The following is a 23001-nucleotide window of genomic DNA, read 5'->3' as shown; positions in this document are numbered from 1 at the left end:
CCTCTCATGTTCTTCATTTTCTGCAAGCTTAATAAATCAGTTTTCTGTTTCTTTATTGCTTTCCTTCTTTTTTCTTTCCATTTTGTGGTAGTTGTTTGAGCATTATGTTTAAAACTTTAATGTGATTTGTGCCATGTATTTTTGATAGAGGAAGGGACTAATTAAATAATACTTGAAAAATCAATTTGTTAGAAAATATTCAAATGAACCTGAAATTTTAAATGTGAAAAAAACAAAAATAGTACTTCCTCCATTCCAATTTAAGCGTTTTAGTTTAATGGGACACAAAGTTTAAGGAATAAAAAGACACCTTTAAATCTTGTAGTTCTAAATTAAAGATGTGTGTAACGTACTAAATATCCTTTGAATCTTGTAGTTTTAAGCTTGTAATGTAGAATGTTTGAATTGTAACTTAACAAATATTTAAAAAGCATTTTTTAGGACAGACCAAAAAGAAAAGTAACACCTTAATTGGGAGCGAAGGAGAATTAGTATTTTTTTTTTCACAAAGGAGTATTAGTAATAGAAATTGAAGAAAATGGAGTACTTCTGCCCTTTAAGAACTCATAAATAAAAGTGTATTTTTACCACATTACCCTTATCTCTCCAATTAATTATACTCTAATCAATATTAGTTACTTTAAAAACAATTAATATTTAGGAAGGAGGGATTATTTTACTTTCTAAATTACTATTTTATATAAGGGACTACAAAAGGGCTTTTGTAGTCCTCACAAAACTTTTTAAAAAAATGTTAAACTTTTCAATTAATTACTTCTAGGTCCTGATCTTATTTTTTAAAGTCAAATTTATTTTTTGTTCTTATGGTTTACTTTTTAAAAACTATCGAACATTCTGCCTTATTTACTTGCTTTCTATCCGGTACCCGGATTGGAGCTCGCCTAATCCAGATTCGCGTCGCATAGGGCTCAATCGGGAGAAGTGCTCCCTACCAAGAATTTTTTCAAACTCAGGCTCGAACCCGAGACCTCTGATTAAGGGAGAAACAACCCCATCCGCTGCACTTTATTTTCCCTGTTGCTTTCTTCTATTGATTTTATCTATTAACCTAAAAAATACTCATTTCTTCGCTAGATCTTCTTGCTTCTTGTTGCTCTTTGTTTTTTTTTTTTTTTTTTTTTTCATTTGTTGCTTATTATAGACTTTTACATGTAAGTATTTCTTTTACTTTATATTTGTATTATGAAATTTGTGAATTTCTGAAAATTCTTTTACTCATATGTAGGCATTTCTTTTACTTTATATTTATACTTTAATGAGCTCATATGTGTGTACCAAGATTAATACAAAATTGATTTTCATATAGTTTTAAAAACTATTAAATGATGCCATATAATGTTGAAAATGAAGATAATATTATCAGTCAAGATCGGATTATCTTTAAAATCTCTTGTTTGGTTAATTAAAATTAATCTTTTAAACACAAAATGAATTTGAAGTAGGGCGGAATTAGAGTGTCAGCAACCTATTTGATGAGATTCGGTAGCACTTTGGTTCAAATTCTGCATTTGTCGTAAAAGTTCATTAAATATGTATAAATTATTAATTTAGAACTAAATAACTATAAAAATTAGGATTCGAAACTCATATATTTCAAATTATGGTTCCGCATTTAATTTAAAGTAAATAATTTCATCAAAATGAAGTTAAGATGTTAAAGGAGTTAAATGAAAGTTTTGCTTTTATATATTGAAAATCTACTTATTTGAAGTTTAATTATTATCAATATAAATTATATTTTTTAATTAAAATATTACTTTTTATATTTGGAGTTGGGCTCGGGATTAGCACTGCCTCGTGAGACTAGTATAGAATAACTCAGAAAAAAACTGAATATTGAGATCCAGTAGAGCCGGTTGACCGACAACTAGAAATAGAAAGAACCTAAGAGGAAATGAGCATGACCCTTCTAACTAATTAGGAGTATTATGACAATTGACAATTTGACATTGCCAGAAAGATTTTCCCTCCATTATTTCCTATATAATTGGCTTTTTTTTTCTCCCCATCTTTGTCCTAAAAACGTAGTAACTCAGCATTCATGTTCTACTTGATAAAATAATAAATTAATTCATACACCTAACAATCCTATCTAGCCGGTGGGCCAGATTTGTGTTCTTCAAGAGTCTTTTTTACGTTTGGGACAAATTGAAAAAACTAAAAAGCTCAGATCTTTGGATCTTTTTGTATTATTATTGAATAACCATCTGGGTTTTGAGTTATTTCTTTTTGTTTTGTGATGGGTTGGAGATACAAGGCTGGTCTTTTCCTTATTTCAGCTGTTGTGGTTATTTGGGTCACCTCTGCTGAAGTTACCCAGGTCTTATTTTCTTTCTTTATGCATTTGTCTTTATGTTTTCTATTCGGATATATTCAAATTTGGTAGCAAGTTACAAAAGTGATGAACTTCGGCATTTTTTGTTAATCTTTCCATAATGATATTTATTGTTTAGTTTTGAAGCCAGCATAAAAATAGTCAATATAAGATGAATATTAATAGAATCCATATGGATGGAAATGTTGATTGATTCCAACTAATTTGCGTTTTCTGCGTAATTGTTCATTGAGATGTCTTAATGTTAAGATTTGTATATCCCAATCAGATAGGTAGACAATGCAGAATAAGGGATGAAGTTATCAGTCAGTTGACTTTTTTATGAACAGCTTATTATGTGGATGGTTACTGACAAAGAGTTTATTCTGTGCTCGTACAATTTCGCACAAATCGCCTTGTAGCTAGAAATCTGATAGCACATTTTCTTGCTTGCATACAACACCAATTTCTTTGCTTCGATAACAGTAATAAGAACATCAATTTAGTGTACAGTTAACTTTTTGCTTAGTTATTATTTTACCAAAAGTAACAAGCCTATGCTGGGTCATTCAGACATGATTTAGGATACTCCTTTTCTTCTTCTGATCCGGCTTCATCCATCATTCTTCAGAGGAAGGGGATAGGACTGTTGGTTACATTCGTTATTTATTCAAAAATGCACAATACTTGCTTAGGCATGTACCTAAGGTACTTTGCTCAGCATTTGGCATTTTGCATTATGATGAAAGAGGATGTGGTGTTCAAGTAGTTGTCAAGTGATTCATATGAGTTGCTTATCCTCGTTCAAAAGTTTAACGCATTGTATGTTTCATGTCATTGATAGCTCATGAAAACATTGCTGAGAATTAGCAGGGAATCATCTCTATCTTATAGCTGTGACTATGATGATGCTTTAACAGATATCTAAGAATGCTACAAACATGAAAAGAACTTGGATGCTAAGATGCTTAATTTGAATTACCTATCTATGAGTCTTGAAGCATTGACTTCATCCTATTTATCCCCCCAAAAAGTGTTGACTTTATCGTTACTGCCTTGAAAGCTATGTTTTCATAAGCTCAAGTTCTCAGGCAATTTGTCATTATAGCCTATTGCCAGAACTTTCACTGTATCTCACATGTTTGACTAGGTCCCTCTACTCTTGAGCCCAAGTGTTTTTATGTTGTATAAACACATTAATGACATTGCACAAGAAAAAAACTCACTAGTCCCAATTTTATTGCCCATTTTTGCTTCTCAAAGGTCAAATTCATATTAGGAAGAGTCATAGACTAATTTGTATTTTGTAAACAACTGTACGTGTCCATGCGAGTGATTATTGTAGAAGATGCATCATATACTATAGAGATAATAAGTTCAGTACTTCCTAAGACCTTTTAATCTCTAGAAACTACTTATTGGGTCCTTTTGGGGTTGTAATTCTCTGTAGTAATTTGACAAAAAATGTTCCTGCATAATCCTAAATGCATTGAATTACTGAATTTAAAATTTGCATGGGTGAACATGGTGCAACCTGCTATAACTATGAATTGAAATATTTTTACTGTTTATGTACCGTGACAGGGCATTTTCTCAGAATATAAGCAGCCATTTGCAATCACATACCTTGGAGCTTCTTTGCTGGTAATTTATCTCCCTGTAGCATTTCTTAAGGATTGGATATGCGATTTGCTGAAGAGACGCGCTAGTAGAACTGATAAAAATACTGGAACTGGCAATGAATCATATACGAGACATAGTTCTCCTTTAAAGCACACAGTACAGAAAGTGTTCGAGATTGAAATCCTGAAATCAATAGACAGAAAAGACAGTGAAGAAAATCTTTCTGCCGAGGAAGAAGGAAGACCTCTTGTTGCTAAATGCAATGGTAATTCTGATGATTCAAAGAATGGAAAAGAGATAACCACCTGGCAAATTGCTCGTTATGGATTCTTTCTTGCTCCTCTCTGGTTTATAACCGAGGTATGAAAGTCAACTTTAGTTATGCTTGTAGTTTGTTGCCTTTCCAAGGGGAAGACTCCCAGGTGAACAGAAAGGAAAAAAGAGAGAGAGAAGAGAAACTTCTTTCCTAGAAAAGTCAATTGTCTGAGCTTATTTGTGTCTTTTGTTTTTTTGTGCAGTACCTGTCAAATGCAGCACTTGAACATACAAGTGTTGCAAGCACAACAGTACTATCTTCTACATCGGGATTGTTCACTCTTTTTGTTGGTGTAATACTTGGTGAAGATTCCTTAAATATGGCCAAAGTAGTTGCAGTCTTTGTTAGCATGTCTGGTGTTGTCATGACCACTCTAGGAAAAACATGGGCGACTGATGAATCTCAGTTGAACTCTTCCTCGTAAGACATTCCTGCACTTCATTGACTTGACTGGAACTACTTTAATTGTATTTCTGTTGCACCTAGGTTTTATTGAGTTCAATATAGGTCTCTTAGTTGTTGATTGAAGTTGTATTTGGTGTAAAAAGTCATAATTGAGTTTCTTTTGACGCACATTTGTCTACGTTTGAATAATTTACATATTGTACTTGTCTTGTTGCATTTGTTTTGCTCTGTGATTCTTTCTGGCTAATATATGACATCGACACTTCCAGCTATAGGTGGCAAAATTAGAGTCAATGGCTCAATTATGAAGAAGAATAGAAAGAAGTAGATTTGCTATAAGTTGGTCATAGGCGACTGATAAATGTAGGTGAGATTAGGAAACAGCTCATATTCCTAACATAACGTTCCTATGAACATATGTTTCAGCTATATATTGTCCTTTATCTGTTTTTGGAACTTTACTAACAATACTAATATAAAGGTTTTGTGCACTTTGGGCTTTCATAATTCAAACTCATATGACATGGGGATCCTGCTGCAGCACATTTAGTCTTCAATTTTGTTGTAATTGCTCATGTGTTTTAGCAAAACAAGTTAAGTAGCAGTAAAGGAAGCACTAATTTAGTATTTATAACTGTTCAATGAACTAAATCCACAACACGACTACAGGGAAGAGGGTAAAGGGAGTTTCCACCCTTTTTGGCTGGGAAAGGGGCAAGCAAGCTGCAATGGTTGGATGAGAAAAATTGGTGCTATCCTAAGTTACTCGGACTCGGGTGCGGGTGTCCGATACGGGTGCGGATCTAGATGTCGGATCCTTCATGATCTAAACTTTAAGATTCGGGGATACGGATCCAGTTATGGATACGGGTGCGGGGATTCGGCTAAAAAAATTCAAATATCTAAAAATAGAGTTGTAAAACCTAAATTATGGAATATTCTGTGGAAAACTTGAGGAAAAAATATTGATCAAGAGGATAATCCCCAAAGGAGACAAAAGGAAACAGAGTGACATAGAAATTTTTATAAACAAGGTATTCCATTTCCTTCAATTTCGCCTTAGCTTTAGTTTTGATTAAAGAAATCATTGAATCTGTTCAGAATTTCCGTTTCGATTTTGGTCAAAGTATCCAAAATCGGTTGACCAGATCGGGTACGGATCCCACACCCCTGTCGTGTCGACACGGGTGCGGCACCGAAAATGAAGAGTCCGAGTAACATAGGTGCTATCGAGGGAGAGGAGTGGTTCGAGAGTAAGAGATGGAAGTGTTTCTGGGGATGAGCAGTGGGGTTGTAAGCTGTTGCGCAGGGCAGGAAATCAGATAAGTGCGAGGCACATGGCAGATAGCAGTCAAACTGAAAGAGCCACTAGGATGGCCAAGGGCGAGCGTAGGGTGGTGGGGAGTGCAAGCCTGGAAGGGGGGGGGGGGGGGAATAGTTACGCCTTCATTTTTCTCTCTTTGTAGATTGCATTACCTTTTTATTTCCAAGCTTCTTTAGGTTCCTTTTCAGCCTCTCCTTTTCCTGTGCTTTCTTTTGCATTCTGTTCTAAAACAAAAGCTTTAGTATTCTTTCTCCTTCCGTACTGAAAGTTGAAACACTTAAGTACCTATCAACTTTAAGGATTTCAATTTCTTCATTTTCCTTTTGATGATTTGCTAGGATATGGACTATTAGGGTTCCATCTGGAAATTCAAGGCTAAGTATGCAACATTGGAAAATGGAAATACAAGGACTGATAAAGGAGTTCATCGACACATAGGGTAAAAACTGTAATTCAAGTTAATGAGCTTTCTCAACTCATACACCTCCGCTGTTGACTCCCAGTAGAGAAAGTCTACATTTGCTGGTACAGATTGGAAGAAATTAGGGATTCCATCGGTTCTTTCGCGTATCCGGATTATTAGAAATTTGCAGTGTTTTTCGTAGTTTTTTCTTGATCATCAATAGAATCTTCACCGACACAAGGATGTCTTAAAATAGAAATGAAATATGAGTTTATGAAGGCTTTAAGTAGTGCGGGATAGGTGGCTTCTAGTTAGTTGACTGCTAGAGACAACAAGTCAGTTTAATTTCGCATGCCTTGCTCTAATAGGGTGCTTAGAGTTTCTAAGTAATGGCAAGCACAAAAATATATGTATAACTTGTTGTAAAGAAACTTGAGACATCAATCTTTTTATGCTTTAATTTCTAATCACGACATAAAACTGCATCTTCTTTTTGATAGAATTTTTTGGATTTTCTTCAGGTCCTAAATTCTCTGTTGTTTCATTGTTGTTCCTTTCAACTGTATTTCAGGGTGTTGACTGATAGCTAAACTTTTTCTTTCTTTTAAAGAAGTGGCGAACGTTCTCTCCTTGGGGATCTCTTCGGCCTTCTTTCGGCGATGTCGTATGGCGTGTTCACTGGTTAGGCTGTTTCTGGATTATGTCTTGATACCAAAGTGTTAGCTGTACAATATCATGAGATGGATAATGTTTTTCCTAATGTTCTGCAGTGCTGCTTAAAAAGTTCTCTGGTGAGGAAGGAAAAGGAGTAGATATGCAAAAATTGTTCGGGTATATAGGTTTGTGCACCCTTGTGACCATGTGGTGGCTTGGTAAGATTTGATCCTTTTTCCTTAATGTTAAGTATTTCTGATTTGTATACATAACATGCAGTGTCTTCCATTTGCACTTTGGAATGCTTTGTTGTCTTCGTCTGAAAAAGTTCTTCCACCAAGTTTTCCAGTTCAGGTTTGAGATTGAGAGAAAAACATGTTTAAAGCTTGTAAACTGGAAAAGGTGCTATATGATGAGACTCCCGTATAGTTTGTTCTGTCTGATAAAAATCTGATAAAGACAGCTATAAATTAAGCTGTTTTGTTATCAGATAAGCCATGCTTAGGTAGGTTAGAAACTTATAATATAGGACAGGGTCTCATACTTAAGCTGCAATCTTCTGGCTACAGTATGTGTCATATAGGAATTTGGGTGGGTATATCTAGTCAAATGCAAGTTATGAAGTCAGCTCTGATTTTCTGATTACTTTCGTAGTTGGTTGATCAATTTATCCCCAAAGCTACTGATAAATTTGTAGTCAGACACTTCCTTTGACATATTGGTTTGCAATTTAAATGGTGACTAGTTGTAGTCAGACACTTGCCTTAATATATGATGTTATTGGACTTTGGACCTCAAAATGCTGGATATTCTTTCTTTTCATAACTTACATGTGTTGCCAACAATTTTGTTTATGGGACAATGATTAAGAAAATGGACTCCCCACTATAGTACTTAATGTCACAATAAATGTGTGATGTTGCTCAGTTTGGCTCCAACTTAGCTGTTCACCTATTATTTGCTATTAGTGACTGGGGTTACCAGTGCTCCTATTTACACATTTAAGTTTTGGAATTTTTTTCTAAATGTCACGCTACTCTAGAGCTATATAAGATTACATGATATGGTGCATTATTGATTTTTACAAGTAAAAAATGGTTTAATAGGATGCTAGTATAGTATAACTTGGGCATCACTTTCCAATTGCCAGCATCAAGCAGGACTCCTGGCCACAAACGAGAGTCGGGCTTCATCGCACTGGATGTCACTCTTTCGGTTTCTTGTTTGTTGATGTCATTCACCTGGAAATTAGTTCTTTAACAATATATATTTAGTGCATCGAAATCTAAGATGTAGCTTGTTTAAAAAAAAAACAGTAATGATACTGTACATCAATTAGGATTAGTAGAATTAAGTAGATTGATTTTTTCCTATTTTACCACTCGTACATTCTATATTTAAACTTTGCAGCAGCTTCAGGTAATAATCAAGCTAAGTTTTCACTCAATTATTCCATGTCTTATTTTCTCATTTGGTATCAGACAAGACCCATCCCAATTCTTGGTTTATCCGATGTTGAGCCCCATGTTATATTGTCCACGTTCTAGATGTCTGTCCTAAGCACGGTTTTTTTGGGGGGGTGGTCGTGTATCTGGATGGGTCCTTAGATGGTTTTGGGCAATCATTAATGCATGAGCCAGCTTTTGGGGTTAAGTTAGGCCCAAGATCCTTTTGTTAACAAGATTTATATAGACCAACCACCAGACTTGTTGCTCCAGTAGAGTCCAGGGGTCTTGTGTTTTTGATGTGCTGGTCATTCTATGGTTTGAAACGTCTCCACGAGCCTGGTCTGGTAAGTTCAACACAGTTATTCAAGAGTTTGGGATGACTCGTAGTGAAGCTGATCATTATGTTTCCATCGACATTCTGGTCCAAATCTATGGATTTACTTGGTAGTTTAAGTTGACAATATAGTTATCACTGGCAGGGGGGGTGATATTAATGTCTTTAAAGTTGCTCTTTTATTTGTCTCCAACTGAGAATGATCTAAATGTCTTTAAAGTTGCTCTCTTTCTTTGTCTTTACTTGCTTAAAGTGTTTTTTTTTTTTTGGTAACCAATGTGAACAATTACCATACCAACAAACAATCAATTACACCCTAATGAGCACCCTACTCCCCTAGTCACCTTCCAGGAAGAGTACCAGGGGAAACCAAGGCCTCAAAGTCAAAGCAAAACTAATTACAAAATCCTTTGTGCCACTGAACTACTATTCCTATACTTTTTGGAAGCCTGAAATAAGCCTATCCTTACTCTGATTTCTATCTGTATGTGCTGTAAAACCTACTCTATATGTACACTTTGATGCCTAAAACTCTTCCAGTTTCTTGCCTCCCACGTGTGGTAGATGAGTACCCCTACAGCAGCAGCCATAAGTTCCTTCTTCATCTTCCTCCAATGCTTCGTACCAATCAACCCCAATATGATGTGAGGTTCTTCTAACTGCATATCTTGACCAATCCAGTTAGTAATACTACTCCAGAGTTGTTTTGTCCAAGGACAAGCTACAAACAAATGATGGGAATTCTCTATCACGTCCTCATCACATACGCAACAATTAGCACTATTGCAAGAAATGCCCATTCCACCCATCCTTTCCTTAGTAAGCACTAAGCAGTCTTCCTTGCACTGTTAACCATGTAATAAACCTGTGCTTTGGCAGCAGAACTGAACTCCACACTAGGCTAGCACTGTCCATTTTCAGAGTCTAATCCACCATGCTCAGATAACCTCCTGTCACTGAGTATTTACCATTAACAGTTAAGAGTAAACTGCCCCTGTGAATACCAGTTGATCATGCCAAGTTTCACCCTGTTCAATCTTCTCCAGTACCAGCTACCATCTGATGGAGGAATATGTGTCCATATATCCAGGTTCTGCTTCATATAAACGCCATGGATCCATCTCACCCAAAGAACTTCCTTCCTTGCATTGAGCAACCATATCACCCAAAGAACTTCCTTCCTTGCATTGAGCAACCATATCAGTTTGCCCACAGATGCAGTGTTCCAATCTGTCAGCTTCTTATATTCAGCCTCCCATATCTCTTAGGTTTACAAACTTTCTCCCAAGCAACAAGGGCCACCTTTCTCTGATTTTCATCACTACCGCACAAATAATCTCTACACAACTTATCCACCCCTTTCACCACACTCTGAGGGAGTATAAAAACTGCTCCCCAGAAATTATAAAGAGAGAACAGGACTGAGTTGATCACCTGAAGTTTCCCTGCATATGAGAGATGCCTAGCAGAAGCAGCTGTAATCCTCTCTGTAATTTTCACTATCAACTGGTGGCAATCCTGCATATTCCACTTCTTGGGAGAAAGTGGTAGTCCCAAATGCCTCATTGGAAACTCACCCAAGCTGAATCCTGTAATCTCCTGTATTTTCTCCCTAGTTTCATCATCTATACCCGCTATGAATAGATTTGATTTGTCCTGATTAGCCTCCAGTCCTGTGACCTCTGAGAAGTGAGTCAATGCCTCCATGATCCTCCTAAGTGAGTTCGCAGTGCCCTTACAAAACAACATAAGATCATCAGCAAACACTAGGTGTGTAAGCTTCAGACCCTTGCACATTGGATGAGACCTAAAGTCTGGAGGAAGTGCCATTTTGCTCAAAGTTCTGGACAGATAATCCATCACCATCACAAATAGTAGTGGTGAAATTGGATCACCTTGCCTGAGTCCCCTCTTACCATCAAAATACCCATACCCTTCACCATTCACATTAACTGAGAACTTAGTGGAAGTCACACACATCATTATTAATTGAATAAATTTTGGAGGGAATCCATACCCATACAGCATCTCTTCAATGAAGTCCCATCTTACCATATCATAAGCTTTTCTAAGGTCAATCTTCATCATACATCTTGGTGTAGTCTTCCTGTTGTAGTGCCTAAACAAATCATGGCATATCAACACATTATGCACTAGAGATCTTCCTTGGACAAAGGTTGCCTGTGTATCAGCTACCAGTCTAGGGGATCTGGTTCAACCTGATACATATCATTTTGGAAATGCACTTATAGAGTACATTACAACAGGATATTGGTCTATATTGACTTGCACAGATGGGACATGGCACTTTAGGGATCAAAGCTATAGTTGTGGCATACTGGCATTCAGTTGTTTCAGATTTTTTGCATTATCAAAAAACTCTTGAACAGCCTCTGCCACATCTTTGCCAAAACTTGCTTAAAGTTGTATGCGATATAATAATAGATGTTTTGAAGTCTGATGACACGTAACAATGACCTGATAGATTTTTTTCCCGCTGCATTCATAAAGAAGTAATGCAATTATGCATCTTCTTAATATCTTAATAGAGATGATTCGACAAGGGGTTTAATTTTTAATGTATCCACAATATGAAAATTGTGATGATAAACAGTTGATTTTATTCTTCTATATTATTGAGTTCTAATGTCTTTATAAACTAATTTATTATGTGAAATTACATTCTTTTTTTTTTCTTCTTTCCAGTATGGCCATTGACTGCGCTAGGGATTGAACCCAAGTTCACAATACCTCATTCTGCTAAACTGGATGAAGTTGTTTTAGCCAATGGACTTGTAGGGAGTGTTCTCTCAGATTACTTTTGGTATGAAAGATTAGTTATCCACCACCCATACATACTCATCACCTCTGCTTTATCAACTCTACCTGTAACTTGCTTTCTTCTTCTTCTTCTTCTAATTAGGGCACTGTGTGTTGTTTGGACAACTCCTTTAGTTGCAACTCTCGGCATGTCTCTCACAATTCCACTTGCAATGGTGGCTGACATGGTGATTCATGGACGTCATTATTCTGCTATATACATTCTTGGCTCAGCACAGGTAACAACATTATTGCAGAAAAAGGAAACTTGATTGCAGCACTAAAATTTGAGTTCTATCCTGTCATTGTGTTTATTGAAAAGCCGGATTGAAAAGCCGGATGCAGTACCCGTTGTAGCTTAGCTAGGAATGGACCAGAAAAAAAAATTAAAACTTCTCCATATTGTAGTTGGAGTCTCTCTTTTATAATTACTCCAATTCTTTTTTCTTGCAATGCTCAAATGACTGGTTTTTGACTCGTTTTCTATCTTTAAGGAGGCATTACTAATCAAGGGAAAACATGATTTTGGGCTTGGTTGATTGCAGGTATTTGCAGGATTTGTAATAGCTAATATAGCAGACCGGATTTCGAAACTTATGGGACTATGACATTTGGTGGGCTTCCCTTAGCTCAATACAAAATATCTTTGATATATGCCTATGCCGTATGGAAAGAAGAAAGAAAGATGACCACTATACCACTCTTATGTGACTGCAAATGATTTTTTTAAAATTTATTCGTTGTTGTCCCAGATTATTAACCTTTTGATCCCCAAATGTCATTTTTTTTTCTTCCCGTTTTGATTCTTTTGATTATTCTTTCTCAAAGTTGTCAATTTTTAGCCGTGTAAATATTGGGTGATGAAATTATGTCTGTTCAATTCAGTACTGGTCTTCATCATCCAAGTCAATTAATAACTAGTACCATTCATTTTATGCGTAGTTTGCCCTGTTCATCACCAATAGTGATAGAAAAGCATGTTTTTATAAGGGGTCTCATCCTACCTATAAACAACTCATAATTGTTTTCCTTTTCTCATTCAAGACATGGAAAGTAAAATCTGAGTAATTAGAATAAGCATACGCTCAGGACAAGTTATTTTCAGTTCTTTCAGACTTTCACCAATTAGTATTTCAACTCGAGCACGTGAAAATAAAAGAACCAAAGATGTAGGAAGCCGTATTGGAGGTTGAAATTTTGAAATGAACGCCAATTCAATAAGTTTTCAGGTGAAATGGTTATTTAAGTTTTGGGGTTTGATAGTTTTGTCCTTATAAATCCCAGAATACATATGTTCCTTTACAATATTTGATGTACAGTCTAACAGAACCGTGACAGATTTAGTTAAAAAATTCATTAAAAGTTTGAGCAGTTTTTGTCCATTTTTATCACTTCAACAGATGTAGGCCTTTGACTTTGCCAAATTGAAGCACTTTCGATCTTTCCCAACTTATTTATAAGTCACGTGGTCAAAAGTTCATTATTATTATAAATATTATGTATTTATTATTTATGGATGTCATGTTATAGATAAATATTATTTATTATGGATGTCTATCTTTAAGAGAGAAATTATGGTTAATAATTTTGGGACCAAGTCAGTTTTCTATTATAAATAGAGATGTTCCCTTCAATGTATTCCTATCCCTCAAGAGAAATAAAGATATCTCCTCTCTTCTCTCTTTCTCTACAATATTCTCGTTCTTGTTTTATTATTTTATAACACGTTATCAGCACGAGACTCTGCCATCTCGAGCAAGTACCTTTTAAAGCATCGAAGGAGAATGAAGTAATTGAAGCTACGAACCCTTTACTGGGATAAGGAAGGTTAGTAGTTCTTTATGTTGCTTGTCTTTTGCTACTAATAATATCAACTTTGTTGGGTTCATCGGATTCGAGGGAACCTAATTGGTTTTGGACCATTTATGTCTAAATTTGTTCCTGAAGAAAAAAAATCGTTAAGAGGGATTATGATGTTAATTTTATATCCCTTAATGGCTAAATGAGAGTTTACAAGAATATATAATCACCAGAAGTGATAATATTTCCCAAGCGTTGTTGAGGTTAAATTCATTTACGCCTATAATCACCAGAAGTGGTAATATTATTATAGGCATATTGTGATTACAATTGGAGATATGTTAGAGAAAATACTCTACGTTATATGGATACCTTGATTTGCTCCTGAAGTAGCAACATCTTAAAAGAGGTATTAAGCTATCATAATTTGATATGCTCAGAACACTTAGAGATGATTTTGTTCCATTCCTGAAGAATGAGAACCTTTGATAAATGTTATAAATACAGATCCATTACTTGAAGTGAATGTGACAGTATGTAATAAAAAGCTTATAAAAACGGACGCGTGTTTGATTGTGAAGTTATCACGACTCTTGTTGGTTTATGAACTTTGATTAATTGTCTCCCTTGCGTGTTAAGATTTATGGGTAAAATTATGATTTTAACCGATGATATGGCTTATGTAGCTGGAAAAAATATTTTTATTTGCTATCGCGGTAACTATAAATTTGGATTTCAAAACAAAATATTAAATGCGACAAATGGAATAGTCCTTTACTTTATTTGTTGGGAGTATTGTTTGATAACATACAAGAAAAAAAAAAAAGCAACAGTAATGATACTTTGAGGTTCAAGTTAAGTATCTCAATTTGCTAAAACTAAGTATGGATTGTAAGGGAGTATTTCTAGATGACAAACTTGACTAGAGAATCTATTTTGGAGTTGACATATTGGTCTTACTTTATGAAGTGTAATTATTACCTTAACTTGATAATTACTAATTTTTCTGTCATAATACAGTGACTTGCAATTTTGTTATTGTACTAGCATCTTTGAAATATAAAACTGACATTAGTTTGAGCTATTTCAAAGACTGCTCCTCCCATTATATAGCTTATGTCACAAAAGTTTGATGTAATAACTTAGATGGATTTTGCCTATGATAATAAGAGGTTAGTAATATTTTTATAGGCTTGATATAGTTACCATTGAAGATGTTGGACATTGATTGGCTCACTTGAACTCTCATAGAGTTTTTATAAATATACGAGAAAAAAAAATGTCTCCTGGAATGATTATATTTTATATATCTTGTTGAAATTTAATTCACTTATGCCCTTTGGCCTATTATGCCACTGGTTGAACATAAGACGGTGGATTTAAGTCCCCCGCATCAAGAGGGTAAGACATCTAGGGAGTCTCGGTGCACTATGATGATAATATAAGATCTTTGGATTCAAGTCCCATTGCATTGTGGCCAAAAACGCCTTTATATGAATAAGACGTTTGGTTATATGAATAAGACGTGGGTTTAAGTCCCGATGCACTATATTGATGATATAATGATGACTGAGCAAATTAATGTTCCCCTTTGAATTTGCTCCATTCCTTGAAGTGAATGTGGTAGCAGTATATGATAAGTCTGAAAGATGACAAAATAATTATTGTATCCGTATGAATGAACGTGGACGTGACAAGGGACAAAATAATAGGCATCATTGTGGTAATTATAAAAGAAAGAACACTATGGGTTCTCAAAATGATCCTACAAAAGGTGAAGGTAATTTTGCCTCAAAGTGGTACGAAATGTCATGGGGCACGCAGTTGTCGTGCGACCTAATTTGATAAATTATATAAATCCTCCATCAAAAGAGAGGAGTACAAAGTGGAGGCGCACTTGACCTTTAAAGTGTTGTTGAGGTGGATCATATAAATATGATAATGGGTATTCTCCCTGAAGGGAATATTTACCATAGACGTTGATGATAGTAATTTACTTTTTGTCATGTATGAATTTAAGAATGTCTTTAAATATTCATTTGGTTGCAATGTTTGTTGTCATGACATCAGCGATGTCAATGTAATATTTGATAATACAAAATCAATTAAGGGCTCCAGAAGAGCTAACTATTTATCTAGAAGATCATGGCACTAGTAGTGTCCAAACGATATGTGATTATGGAGAATAAATTAAAGGCTCCTGAAGATCTTATATACTATTTGTAATTCGTTCTAGATTGTAATATACGAAGTTGTTATGATTGAAATACAAGTTGTAGTAAACCCGAAGTTTACTAAAGTAAACGGCTATCATATTGAAGCTATAAATGATTGGAGGATTAATTATCTTCAAAATCATAGTGGGTAAGAAGTATGTATGTGAATGGTTACCCTCTTTATTCTCCAAATTATACTACACAAATATAAGCATGATGAAATCACATGTCATGGTAAACCAGAAGCTTATTGGTACAAAAAATAATTCATTTCATAAGTAAACCAGAAGTTTACTAAAACAAATACACATGGCATGGTAAACTTGAAGTTTACTATTATAAATAATTTTATTATTCGGCATGAGCGGTATGGGCATCCCGATTCAAATATGATGTGCAGATTGAATATTTGACATATATTGAAGAACTAGAAGATTCTTCAAGAAATTATTTTTGTTGCTTGTTCTCATGATAAGTTGATTATACCGGCTAATGTTGGGATTGACTTCCCTAAATTCTGGAAAAATATAAAAGTTGAATATGGACCTGTTCACCTATTATGTGATATGTTAAATAGATGCATCAATGAGATGGTCACTTGTGCATTTATTGTCAACCCGCAGTTTGACATTTACAAAATTACTTACTCAAAACAATTGAATTAAGAGCACAATTCTCAGAATATGTAATCAAGAGAATCCATCTTGATAATGCTGGTTTATATCCAAGCTGGTTTGTCGTTAAATGCCTCCACTAAATAGCTAAATCATTGCTTATGAGAACAAAGCTTCATGTGCTGGTCTGAGATATGATATATTGTATAAAACATCACTTGTATGCTTCAGACCAATAAATTATGATTAATTCTCCCTTCACATGGTTCAGGGTTAGGCACCAGATATTTCCATCTAACAATTTTTTATGTGTGGTATATAATTAATTAATCTACCATGATGCACAAAGATGGATTCCCATAGAGAAGATGGGATGTATGTTAGTTTTTCTAACATAAGGGGGAGAGAATAAGTAGCTAGGAAATATGTTGTGAATTATCATTAGTATGATCCTCATTCAAAAAGTGATTCAAGTTAAATGCTAGAAGCATTTCTTTGACCCAAAACTAGTTTCATATTTTAGCTGCAAAATGCTCCTATCAATATTAATGTCCCTGAAGGATAAAGTATACAACATGCATGAAGCATGGTAGATCAACCGGTTCCAAATGAAATAATCGTTGAAAAGGGAGAGGAGCAAATGATCAAAATGGTCATAATAAGGAGGTAATGTGCTCTTGAAGAGCATACGACATGACACTTCATGAAACCTCATGAGAGGTTTAGGTACCTAAAATAATGAAAGTGATGAGATCTCAATAAGTTATGTCATATTGTGAACCGATACAAATGATATATCGTCCATGATATTGTACCAAAGATATCATCACGACGATAAATTCATACTTCACTAAAGTTGTTATTCACATACGATCTCCAAAAGAATGGTGATATCAACGTGCAAAAGATTCGTTCAAGTGATAATATGATTGATTTGTTCACTAAAGTTTCTACCAACTGCAACTTTCGAGAAGATGGTCCACAAGACTGGAATGCAAAGATTCAAGTTTTGGATTGATGTTCTCACCAGGGGGAGTTAATACGCGCTGTACTCTTTTTCCCTTAACCAAGGTTTTGTCCCAGTTGGCTTTTCCTGGTAAGGTTTTTAATGAGGCAACCAAAATGCGTAGTATCAGAAATGTGTACTCTTTTTCCTTCATTAGAATTTTTTCCACTGAATTTTTTCTAGTAAGGTTATAATGAGGCACATTATCTATCAAATAGACATCCAAGGCGGAGTGTTATAAATATTATGTATTTATTATTTATGGATGTCTATCATGTTATAGATAAATATCATTTATTATGGATGTCTATCTTTAAGAGAGAAATTAGGGTTAATAACTTTGGGACCAAGTCAGTTTTCTACATAAATAGAGATGTTCCCTTCATTGTATTCCTATCCCTTAAGAGAAATAAAGATATCTCCTCTCTTTTCTCTTTCTCTACAATATTCTTGTTCTTGTTTTATTATTTTATAACAATTATTGAATTGTCATGTTTATTATGAATACTTCTCACTAACAGGTGTAGCTAATTTCAAAAAATGAAACAATGGGTATATGCCACTGTTGACTAAATTGCACGTTCTCGCCTTACTCCTTTTATTTCAAATAGAAGCGACTAATAAAATTTTGGTCTCCTTTAGCTAGATTCATTTGGTGATTTTTGAGAATACCGAACCCATAAAGAAGTAAAGTGTCATTAAAGAATTGGGTAGGAGCCGCGCGAACGCAGGCCCCCGCTGCCACAAATTATGACGTAGGCTCGACCACTTGGGCCGAACTTAGACAGGCACCCCTCCAAAGTGCAATGGAGTTCACCAACCTTGGCCATGGGCCTTGTTGGTCACCCATTGACCCGTCCAGGTAAGTATGTTTCTCGAAGCTCCTCCCTATACATTTATACTCCTCCAACTCTTGGTTTACTAATGTTTCAGTCGATGAGGGACATGTCATGCTTAATTAACCACTACCTTTTGTTTTTTCACTTCTCTTGCAAGTGATGTCACCCTTTGAAAAATTGTTCTCCTGAACTCTTATATGAGGAAATCATGTAATCCATATCCAACATGATTCCACATTGGGTTAAGGGTGTTGTTTAGAGGCTGATATTAGCAAAAACACATTATTACTGCTGAAAATTTGATTACATTCAAAATGTTTTCAAACAGGAGCGGAGCTAGCATGGAAAGTACAAGTCCAACGCTATCCAATAAATTTTAGTCAAAACCCTATATAATTGTTGAGAAATCCATTGGATAGGTAGGGTATATAATAAACTTCAAATCCTAGATCATTTTCAAAATCTCTAACAAATAATAGGGTGAATTATTCACGATTATGAAAACGGAAGGATCAAGCTTAACCATGAGATCAGTCACAGAAGGAACTCCCTTACTGATTAGATATTTCCCTTCTCAGATTGTTGCGTATTACTTATCCAGAAAAGAAATTAGTTTGATAAAAATTAGTTCCACTCCTAGTTGCAGCAATAACTGCCTTTTTTTTTTTGTTCTTTTTGGGAATTCACTTTAAAAGACTGAAACTAGAATTGTTAGGGAGACTCAACAATGAGATCCCTCCAAAAATTGGCGTATGCCACCAAGAAAAGAAATTAGTTTGACAAAAAATTAGTTCCACTCCCAGTTGAAGGTGGAAAAGAAAAAACAAACATGGAAGAGAAGAAGCTAATCTAGAGAAAAATGGAGCTGATTTTAGTTCATACAGCAAAAGTTATTTTATACAAAGAGTACATAAAGTGGAGTCTATCAAATCCCTTAAATCCTGAAAATTGACTCCTTATATTATGCTAAAATAAAGCTCCACCACACATTAAATCTAATTCTGATTTCTAGAACTTTACAGCAAAATAATCCAAAAGTTACAACAAAATATCAAGACAAAAATGCTAAGTTGACAACACTTAGCATCACAAACAAAATCAACACCCTTCATCACTCCTCCTTGATGCAAGTGCTGCTGGATACTCCAAGCATAGCTCTAAGAAGCTCAAATCTTTGTTTCTGTAGTGCTTTTGTAAAAATATCAGCTAGTTGATCTTCACCACAACAATGCAAAATTTAAACTTCGTTCTCCCTTTCAGCTTCTCTAATGGAATGATATTTGATTTTAGTGTGTTTAGTCTTTCCATGAAAGATCGGATTCTTTACCATGGCAACTGCAGATTTGTTATCACAAAGGATTTTTGTTGCTTTTATTGGCTGAAACCCCAACTCAATCAATATTTTTCTCAACCATAAGGCTTGATTAACAGCACTTGCGATAGCAACATACTCTGCTTCAGCTGTTATTAAGCCACAGACCCTTGATTCTTTGTGCGCCAGCAAATGACACCTGATCCGAGAGTAAAACAATATCCTGAAGTACTTTTCATGTCATCTTGTGACCCAGCCCAGTCACTATTAGTAAATCCCAACAATTTCATAGATGTGGTTCTTTTATAAAACACACCATAATCAATGGCACTCCGAATGTACCTCAAAATTCTTTTGGCTGCTTTGAGGTGATTTTCAGTTGGTGAATGCATAAATTTTGATAGCACACTTGTTGCATACACAATATCAGGCCTGGTGGCTGACCGATGCAATAGGGAACCAATCAAACTTCTATAAATCGAAGCATCAACCAAACCAGACTCATCCTCTTATATCAATTTCTCTCCGTAAACTGCAGGTGTACTCACTGGTTTGCATTTGCCAAGACAACACTTCTTTAATATTTCGTTAGCATATTTCTTTTAAGAAATGAAAATTCCTCGAGAAGATTGATTAACCTCCTTTCCCAAGAAATAAGTTATCTTGCCCAGATCATTCATTTCAAAAACCTTTTTCATTGGCTCTCTAAAGCCATGATAGACTTTATGCTGCTGCTAGTCACCAAAAGATCATCAACATAGACTGAAACTACGAGAAAGTCATTATTTTGAAGTCTAATATACAAAGTTGCTTCATTGCAACTTCTATTAAACCGCAAATTCAGCAAGTAGCTATCAATCCGTGTATACCAGGCCCTAGGTGCCTGTTTCAAGACATAAAGAGCTTTTCTTAACAAATGTACCTGGTTGGCAGCTCCTTTAAAACCTTCAGGCTGCTCTACATAAATTTGTTCTTCAAGAAACCCATTAAGGAAGGCGAATTTTACATCCAATTGAAACACTTGCCACCCTTGGTGGGTTGCTATTGCAAGAAGCAGTCTGATGGTATCAAACCTTGCAACAAGTGCAAAGGTTTCAAGAAAATCAATTCCATGTTGTTGTGCATACCCTTTTACAACTAGCCTTGCTTTATGCTTGTTGAGTGTTCCATCTGAATTCAACTTAATCTTGAACACCTATCTAGTTCCAAGAATCTGCTTGTCGTGAGTTCTAGGTACCAGTACCCATGTATTATTCTTGTTAATCATATTGAGCTCCTTTACAACCACCTCAATCGGAATTTATGCATCGTCTACACGAGCTCTAATATAGCTACATTGCATCTGCTATATATATATATATATATATATATATATATATATATATTCAATTGATCTGGTACCTCTTACCTCAAAATCCTCAGAATCCTCTTTCTCTGGAATTAATTCTTCTTCTTGGACAATTTGTTCTAGATAAATAATATGAAAAGAAGGGATAGCAACCACTTTCTTCCAGTGCCATGCAACATCCTCATCAATTTTAACACTTCTATTGATCTATATTTGCTTTGAAATATGATTAAAAATCCTATAGCCTTTAGAATTCTTTTGCTATATCCCACGAATATTCCAACATCGACTCTTTGATCAAGTATATCCCTTTTAACTTCCGGAATGTAAGAGTAACAGAAACAGCCAAATACTTTAAGATGAGCAATTGATGGCTTGGTTCCAATCCATGCTTCATACGGAGTCTTCCCTTCAATATCTCTTGTCGACAATCTATTCTAAAGATAAACCATAGTATTCACAGCTTCGGCCCCAAGCACCTTGTGCAAACCTTTCTCAAATAGAAGACACCTAGCCATATTCATGATGGACCTATTTTTTCTTTCACTTACGCCGTTTTGTTGTGGAATGTAAGTGACTGTAAGTTGATGATGAGTTCTTGATTTCTAAAGAAACTTCTTGAATTGATTGGAAGTAAAATCACCCCCATTATCAAACCTTAAGATTTTTATCAAAGATCCACATTGATTTTCAACAATTGCTTTAAATTTCTGAAACACGACAAATACTTCAGATTTATGTTTTAGGAAATAAACCTAGCAAAACCTCGTAAGATCATCAATAAATAAAACAAAATATTTGTTGCCACTATAAGAAGGATTGCTCATAGGTCCACACACATCAGTGTGCATTAGGTGGAGCTTTTCGGTAGCTCTCCAGGCTTGATTTAGGAAATAGTGATTGACTTAACTTCCCAATTTGACAAACTCCACATACATTAGAGGTTTCATTTATGGAAGGCATATCTGTCACAAGTTCCTTATTTTGCTTCATTTTTAAAGATTTAAAATTGGTGTGGCCAAGCCTTTTATGCCAAATGTAACTTTCAGATTGTATGCCGACATAAGCTCCAATCTCAGCATGTTTCCAATCAAGTGGGAAACTTCTGTTATTCATTTTGACCGATTTCACATGCTTTATCTTTAAATAACAATGCATAAATATTATCTAGCAACTAGCCAACACTGAGAAGACCTTGGCTAATTTCAGGAACAAATAATACATCAATTATAAGCTTTGTACCTAAGGGAGTTTGAACAACAACTGCTCCTTTGTCCTTTGCATCTACAAGTCTACCATCTCCAAGTATGACTTTGGAAAAATATTTTTTGTCCAAATGTTCAAAAATCTTCATGTTAGATATCATATGATGTGTGCATCCACTATCCACAGGACACACATCATCATCTTGAGCTGCTATATTGCATTCTCCAACAGTAGAAGTAGCAAATAACTTCTCTTCATGATAGTTAGCATTTTCAGTAACTTGAGCTGGCTGGGCTTGAGCTGGTTGCGCTTGAGTTTGCTGGTTTTGATTTGTTTTGCACACCTTATCCACATGAACGAATTGCTTGCAGACCCTACATTGAACTTCAGGTCTGTACCAGCAAAATTTCTCCGCATGATTGGTCTTTTTACAATAGGGACAAGGTGGGGACTTGGATCTTTGAAATCTCCCTCTGTTGTTATATTGATCCTTCTTCTCCTTGCCATTTCTTCCATTTGATTGCCTTTTTGAGTCACCATCAGATTGAGCTTTGGACCTTTGAACAACTATAAGAGCAATTTCACTTGAATTCTCTTCCTCTCTAAAAGCTTTCCTTCGCTCCATAGCTTGAAGAGCGTTAGAAAGTTCATTCAATGTGAGCTGAGACATATCCCAAGCATCTTCAATTGAGGAGATTTTCGCTTCAAACTTTTCTGAAATCGTCACCATCACCTTCTCAACAATCCTCTTCTCTTCTAGTGTTTCTTCTAACAGCCTGACATGATTAACAATTTTCATGATTCTATCAATATAATCTTTCACCTTTTCAGTCTCTTTCATTCTTAACATCTCAAATTCTTTTATGAGATTTACAATTTGCATCTACCTTGTCCTATTATTCCCTTGAAATTCTTGCTTCAGCATATCCCAAACTTTTTTGCAGATTCACATGCCATGATCCTCATAAAAATTGATTCTGAGACTGCTGCATGAATGT

General features: G+C 35.3%; 2 protein-coding genes and 1 non-coding gene across 3 annotated transcripts; 1 reads left to right on the top strand and 2 right to left on the bottom strand.

Annotated features, from left to right (window-relative positions):
* Window positions 1–1858: 1858 nt before the first annotated feature.
* Window positions 1859–12603, top strand: LOC132036293 (uncharacterized vacuolar membrane protein YML018C). The gene is made up of 8 exons (XM_059426597.1): window positions 1859–2341; window positions 3920–4318; window positions 4477–4694; window positions 7017–7087; window positions 7177–7278; window positions 11549–11666; window positions 11766–11901; window positions 12208–12603. The coding sequence occupies exons 1-8, from the start codon at window positions 2261–2263 to the stop codon at window positions 12268–12270; spliced, it is 1188 nt and encodes a 395-aa protein (XP_059282580.1). The 5' UTR covers window positions 1859–2260; the 3' UTR covers window positions 12271–12603.
* A 5406-nt stretch (window positions 12604–18009) lies between these two features.
* LOC132038714 (U1 spliceosomal RNA) lies at window positions 18010–18168 on the bottom strand. Its single transcript, XR_009410203.1, has one exon. It is a non-coding gene; the product is annotated as a U1 spliceosomal RNA (small nuclear RNA).
* A 3803-nt stretch (window positions 18169–21971) lies between these two features.
* LOC132038045 (uncharacterized) lies at window positions 21972–22844 on the bottom strand. Its single transcript, XM_059428771.1, has one exon. The coding sequence runs from the start codon at window positions 22842–22844 to the stop codon at window positions 21972–21974; it is 873 nt and encodes a 290-aa protein (XP_059284754.1).
* Between the last annotated feature and the right edge of the window lie 157 nt (window positions 22845–23001).

The sequence above is a fragment of the Lycium ferocissimum genome, chromosome 11, assembly GCF_029784015.1.
Source record: "Lycium ferocissimum isolate CSIRO_LF1 chromosome 11, AGI_CSIRO_Lferr_CH_V1, whole genome shotgun sequence".
In the NCBI taxonomy this organism is placed as follows: Eukaryota; Viridiplantae; Streptophyta; class Magnoliopsida; order Solanales; family Solanaceae; genus Lycium; species Lycium ferocissimum.
Note: the sequence above shows the minus strand (reverse complement) of the source record. Positions and strands in the feature narration are given on the sequence as shown.

Coding starts and splice junctions, on each gene's coding strand:
- LOC132038045 (XM_059428771.1), bottom strand. CDS start 22,844: ATGAAAGAGACTGAAAAGGTGAAAGATTATATTGATAGAATCATGAAA.
- LOC132036293 (XM_059426597.1), top strand. CDS start 2,261: ATGGGTTGGAGATACAAGGCTGGTCTTTTCCTTATTTCAGCTGTTGTG. Junction 4,695..7,016: donor TCTCAGTTGAACTCTTCCTC/GTAAGACATTCC, acceptor TTTCTTTTAAAG/AAGTGGCGAACGTTCTCTCC. Junction 7,088..7,176: donor GTCGTATGGCGTGTTCACTG/GTTAGGCTGTTT, acceptor AATGTTCTGCAG/TGCTGCTTAAAAAGTTCTCT.